Below are 6,511 nucleotides of genomic sequence, written 5' to 3' on the forward strand. Positions count from 1 at the left end.
AGAGGGAGAGAGAGAGAGAAAGAGAGAGAGAGAGAGAGAGAGACAGAAAGGAGAGGAGAGCAGAGGAGAGGAGAGAAGAGAGAGAGGGAGAGAGAGAGAGAAAGGAGAGGAGAGCAGAGGAGAGGAAAGAAGAGAGAGAGGGGGGAGAGAGGGAGAGAGACAGAGAGAGAAAGAGAGAGAGAGACAGAGACAGAGAGAGACAGAGACAGAGACAGAGAGAGAGACAGAGACAGAGAGAGAGAGAGAGGAAGGACAGAGACAGAGAACAGAGGAAAAAGGGGAGAGACAGAGGGGACGGGGGGAGCCAGAGAAGCATCATGAATAGGGAGTCTTGTGATCCTGGGAGCCTGAGGAAATAGTGCAAGAGTGACCTAATGGCAAAATACAAATCTTATCAACTGGGATCCTTGGAAAAATACCCCATCTCCCTCCCTCCAAGTCCCTCTGATCCATCCCCTTGTGATCTCCTAAGGATCAAGGGCCAACCACAAGCACAAAGATAGCAAAATGGTAACAAGCCACAGTAGATTAACCCATATGGACTTTTAAAAAATGACTGGACTTTTATAGGTCCCCCAGTGTGCCTGAGCGAAGCAGTGAGTCACTGGGTTCTGGTGTTCTCTCCGGAGATGGATGAGGGTGCTCAGGGTAGCTGCTGCCATCCTGGGGCTGACTGCTGGCGACACTGAGGAGGCCACCCTCTACTGCTGGGTTGCAGCTCGCCGTGCTCCCGGCCCGGGAACGGTAGGGGGGCAGCTCTGTCTGACTCAAGGAGTCACCTTCCGAAGAATAAGGGGGAGGAGGGAGGTCGAACCATGGGGGTCTGCTGTAAACAGGAGAAGAAGAGGAAGAAGGAAGAGAAGGGCGGGAGGAAGACTAAATCAGAGACTGTGGTACCGGCAACAGCATGCTCCTCTTTGGAAGCATTCATTTCAAGCTGTCCTAAATGGAGAAATAGGGGACCCTCTACTAACTCCTTTTAAGACTCAGCTGAGGGGGCAGCTAGGTGGCACAGTGGATATAGCACCGGCCCTGGATTCAGGAGAACCTGAGTTCAAATCTGGCCTCAGACACATAACACATACTAGCTGTGTGACCCTGGGCAAGTCACTTAACCCCATTGCCTAGCCAAAAAAATAAATAAATAAACAACCAAACAACCACCCAAACAAACAAACAATAAATAAATAAATAAAATAAAGACTCGGCTCAATTGCCACCTTCTGCAGAGGCCTTCCAAGCCCCCCCGCTCCGGTCACTTGAGCCTTTCCTTGTAAGGTTACCTTCCTTCTACTCTGTTTGTATCTTGAATATATCTAGTAACTGACATACTATCTCCCCAGGAGACTGCAAGCTCCCTGAGGGCAAGCCCAGCCTGACACGTAGTAAGAGCTTAATTGATACTTGTCGATTGATCTTTCCTTATGGAAAAGATGATCCCAAGGATCGTTTCGTTACAGCTGTTTGGAAACACTACAACTCAGGCAACAGAGGAGGATATTCTGTCCTGTCTCCTTATGGTTTTTCAGGCAGGGCCAAAACCACATCCTCTGAATGATGTAATTCAACAGGGATATGACCTCTCCCATTAAACTCAGGCTCTCAAGACATAATTCCCTCACTGTGAAATGGAGGGGCCACCTAGCAAGAGCATCTCAGGCACGGCTAGAATTTAGGTGATGGGACCAAAGACCGGCTGTTCTATTGTTCTACCCTCTTGTCACAGGGCCGTTGTTGTGTAATCCACAGGACAGGGAGGATGGCGCTGCCCAAGAAGGAAGCCAAGTCTCAGCTTCCACGTCTTGCTAAGATTGGTATGAAGTGCAATCTTAATAAAAGGCCCAACATCTTTGTTTCCAGTCATTATTCATATAGAGAAGCCCTACACTCTGAGGGGAGGGATGCCAACCACCTTTGATGTAAGCCTGCAGAAATAATGTCATGTTATGGATGTTGAAGTTTGGGCTCAGAGAGAAAAGAACAATGGGTACAGCATCTAGGACCACAGATTTAGAGTTGGGAAGGACATCAGATGTCATCTGTTTCAACTACCTCATTTATAGATGAGGCACTTGAGGACTGGAGAAGGCAAGTGATTTGCTTGGGGTCACAGTATAATGAACAGCTGAGCTGGCTACTTTCGGTTCTCCAATGAGTCACTTAACCTGTCTGGGTCAAGATTTCCCTACATGTAAAATGAGATGGCTAGACTAGATGATATCTGAGGTCTCTTCTGGCTTTTAATGCTAAGAACATACGAATTCTTCTTTCTACTTGATGCCTGTGTGACCTTGGACAAGTCACTTAACCATGAGCTTCCGTTTCCTCATCAATGAATTAGGGAATTGGGCGAGATGATGTCTGAGGTCCCTTCCAGTTCCAAATTTATGATCCTAAATACATAGGGTCATAATCCCAGAGCTGGAAGGGATAATCCTTAGATTAATCATAATTAATCTAGACTAATTAATTAATTAGTCTAGATTAAACATAATCCCTTAGAAGACCATCCAGTACAATCCCTTTGCATTCCAAATAAGGGAAACTGAGATTAACCCATATTAAACTCAGGTTTGATTTGAATTTAGTTAAACTGAGATGAACACATACGGACTTTTTAGGAAAAATGACTGGATTTTTATAGGTTCCTCCATTGTGCCCGAGCTGAGTAGTGAACCTCTTGACTCCGTGAGATTAACCCATATGAAATTAATTATTATTATTACTACTGTTGTTATTATGTTACATAATTAATTGAGATTAAATGACTTGCTGTAGGTCACAAAGATAGTGAGAGGTCCAGGTTTCAAACCCAGGTTCTCTGACTTCAGATCCAGTGGTCAATTCTCCGTAGCATTTGGGCCAATTTCCTCACCTATAAAATGAGAATGGCTGACCATTATGGTCCCTTCCATTTTTCAGTCCTATTACAATGGATTGGTTTTATATCATTACATTATGATACATAATTATTTATTGAACAATTAGTTCGTTCTCCTATTCTCTTGTTACTAATGTGTGAGCTCACAAAGATAGAGGCAGTGTGAATAGCGAATGGAGCGCTGGACTTGGAAGACCTGGATCCAAAGCCTACCTTGCTTGTACAAGCACTGTGATTTGGGCAACTTCCCTGCATCTTGGTTTTCCCATCTGGATAATGAGGGGGGTTAGACTCAATTGTCTCTAAGATCCCCTTCACACTCGATATCTATGATACTCCAGGGGAGTTGGATGGCTCCAGTGTCTAGGAGCGATGTCCTTCTAGATAGGGAAACTAAGACAAAGAAACGGCCAATGGCATTTCCTACACCAATGAAATCTCAGGATTAGACTAAAAATGAGAAGTCAGGCTTCAGCTGTGAGTGCGAGTAGATGGACTATGTTTTCTGAGATACCCACCTTTGGTCCAGCACAGCTTCTGAATAGGAGGGAGGGGATTCCAAGTCCAGGGAATTGTGGTAGACCTGATTGGACACATACTGGATGCCATTGTTGACATTGTAGGTGACGCTGCAGCGATGTGGGTGGTCGAGAACGACGAGGCGGGACAGAAGCACGGGATGCTGCAGCCTGTGCACGGGCAGCGTCATCAGGTTGTTTCTTTTCCGCTGGTGATGCAGCACGAGGGCGAGGAGGGCCACCACCAGCACGAAGATGACGGAGCTGCCGATGATGGCATAGGTGATGCTGGGGTAGTAGAGCAGCTGGTTCTCCGGCGTCACGTAGACCTGCCCGCTGCCTGCCTCTGCCACCGGGGAGAGGAGCCACGACAAAAGCAAAAGGACTGTTAGTGGCCCGTCGTAAGATGGTTACCCGCAGCAGGAACGTTAGACTGTGTTAAAAGCCTGCTGCAGTATAGAGCTCAAAGCTCTTTCTTTATTCCCCGGGATGCACGCCTTCTCTGCAAAGCATTCCACGGAGGCCTTGGAGATGAAAAAGCCCAGCTCTTTCTTTCCCTGTCCTGCTCTGGTTCCCAATCCCAGCACTTTCATGTCATCACTGTGGGGGTGAGAAGAATCAAGCATTTATTAAATGCCTACTCTATTATCTCATTTGACGGTAGGCAAGTCCTGTCGATTCTCTGGGTCTCAGTTTCCTCATCTGTAAAACGGGGATGGTATGGATGTTAAAGGCACCTCTTCCTATGTGGCAGAGGCAGGCAGCGGCAAGTGTGCCTGACATCAGAGAACCAGCTACTATAAGGAAAAAGAGCAATGGGTACAATATGTACCTACTATGTGCAAGGAATAAAAAAAGCTACCATGTGTATCAGTGGTATCAAATCCAGTAGAGGAGCACCTAGGTGGCGCAGTGGATAAAATATTGGCCCTAGACTCAGGAGGATCTGAGTTCAAATCTGGTCTCGGACCAGACAACTGACATTTACTAGCTGTGTGACCTTGGGCAATTCACTTAACCCCAATTGTCTCTCCCTCCCCCAAAAAATCCAATAGAAACCAGGGCCATTAAACCACACATAAGGATCCCTGAAGATCATATATTTACTCAGGAAATTACAAATGAACATCTATGCCATACTGTATTTTTATCTATTTTGTTAAATATTTCCCAGTTAGATTTTAATCTGTTTCAGGGTGCACTTCCGGAGTTCAGTAGTGGGCTGCACATTTGACACTTCTGAGATGACACACACACACACACACACACACACACACACACACACACACACACATATATGTAGTGCTTTAAGGTTTACAAAGCACTTAACATATACTAATAGTGTTCTCTTACTATTATAGGCTCTTTCAGGTTTGCAGAACACCTCACATATGTATTCTCAACTGATCCTCATTATAACCCTATGAGGCAGCTACTTTTATCATCTCCATATTACAGATGGAGAAACTGGGTCTGAGAGATTTGCCCAGGGTCACACAGCTATCTGAGGCTGGATTTGAACTCAGGTCTTCCTGATTCTATGGGCAGCTAGCTGGTGCAGTAGATATAGTACCAAGCCTGGAGTCAGGAAGACTGATGTTCCTGAGTTCTAATCTGGCCTCAGACACTTACTAGCTGTGTGACCCTGGGCAAATCACTTCACTGTTTGCATCAGTTTCCTCATCTATGAAATGACAAACCATCTTTGTCAAGAAAACCCCCAAATGGGGTCATGGAGAGTCATACATGACTGAAAAACAGCTTCCCGATTCTAAGTCCTACGTTCCATCCACTGCACCACCTAGCTGCCTGGAGGAAGTATACTAGGACCAGGGCTTCTTAAACTTTTTCCACTCAGGACCCCTTTTGGTGTTTAGTGTTAATTGGTGTTGCACGGCCTGAGAGCATGTACAGTACAAAGTGCACAGGTTTTGTGTGCAGAACCAAGGCTGCGGTGAAATTGCACGCAGGGGCAAGAGCTGCCAGAAACACCTCAGATTCATTATGCGTTTGATTTTAAATTAATTTTTGGTTGCTGCGCATTCAGAAACCTTTTACTGTTGCCAAATTTTTCACTACCCCATATGGGGTCGAGATCCATAGTTTAAGAAGTGCTGCACTAGGCCCTATAGAGACAAAGACAGAACGAAGGGGAAAAAGAAAACAAACCACAGTTCTACCCTCCAAATACTCTAAATTCTGGTGGGCTCCCGGCCAACCTAAAAAACAGAATGACACAGCCTTTCCAAAGTGTACAGATTATCTGACTTCTCTCCCCTCTGCTACCAGATGTAATTAGATGAGGGTAAGGAAGCATCTCTCCAGCTACCATCACTGCTTCCCTGATAGATTTTCTGAAATAGAATCCAATAAGGCCTCAGTGAATCTCAAGTGCTTGGAACCCATTTAACATCTCATCTACAAGACGGAAGAGCTGCGAGGAGAGAAGGACGGCTAAGTGCGTAAGTACGTGCGAGGGGGAAAAAAATCTGTCTTGGAATTTCTTGTAGATGGTTACCTGCCAATCAACCTTTGGGAAGAATGGGCAGAGCTCCATCTTTGACAAGCTGTTCTCCTGGGGACCCCTTAGAGGATGAAAACGTGTGTGTGTGTGTGTGTGTGTGTGTGTGATTATCTCAGACCCAGGGCTTAACACGAAATATCACCCCAGATCCCCACCTAATCTCTGACCTTCTGCCAAGTGTTATGGAAACTTGGGGAAACAGAATCCATTTTCAGGGTTTCCCTTTCCTCTTCACTTAAAGACACACTAATACCTTCTCCAGTTGCCCTGATAGAAAGGGGCTAGAAAAATCCCATTATGTCTGTGGTGCTCAGGATCCAACGAATTGTCAGCAGGTTATTTTTAAAGGAGGAAGGTGGTTGAAGGGGTGGGGGAGGGGACAGCTTTTCGCAGAGCTGACAAGTCAGCCTGGCGTTTTCAGAACACCAACTTCTGTGTAAGCAATTGAGGTCTTAAGAGTCCACCTGGGATCCCTCTTTAAAATGACTGGAATGTAAAATGTCTGTATAGCCTAACAGGCTCGTTTACATTTCTGAGAGCAGACTCTCTCCAGATTTCCCCACTTTGGCAGGAGAGGGGGAAAAAAAA

At 45.8% G+C, this 6,511-nt stretch overlaps 1 protein-coding gene across 1 annotated transcript in view; it reads right to left on the reverse strand.

The window, feature by feature from the left end:
• Positions 1-234: 234 nt before the first annotated feature.
• The window catches only part of LDLRAD3 (low density lipoprotein receptor class A domain containing 3), an 88,723-nt gene continuing 82,446 nt past the window's right edge, over positions 235-6,511 (reverse strand). Inside the window, exons 4-5 of the mRNA XM_027837749.1 lie at positions 3,400-3,745; positions 235-826 (exon numbers count right to left, since the gene is read on the reverse strand). Coding sequence (XP_027693550.1) covers positions 565-826; positions 3,400-3,745 — 608 coding nt within the window. The 3' untranslated portion in view covers positions 235-564. The remainder of the gene's footprint in view (positions 827-3,399; positions 3,746-6,511) is intronic.

Source organism: Vombatus ursinus, unplaced genomic scaffold (genome assembly GCF_900497805.2).
Source record: "Vombatus ursinus unplaced genomic scaffold, bare-nosed wombat genome assembly UNPS02014822.1, whole genome shotgun sequence".
Lineage (NCBI taxonomy): Eukaryota > Metazoa > Chordata > Mammalia > Diprotodontia > Vombatidae > Vombatus > Vombatus ursinus.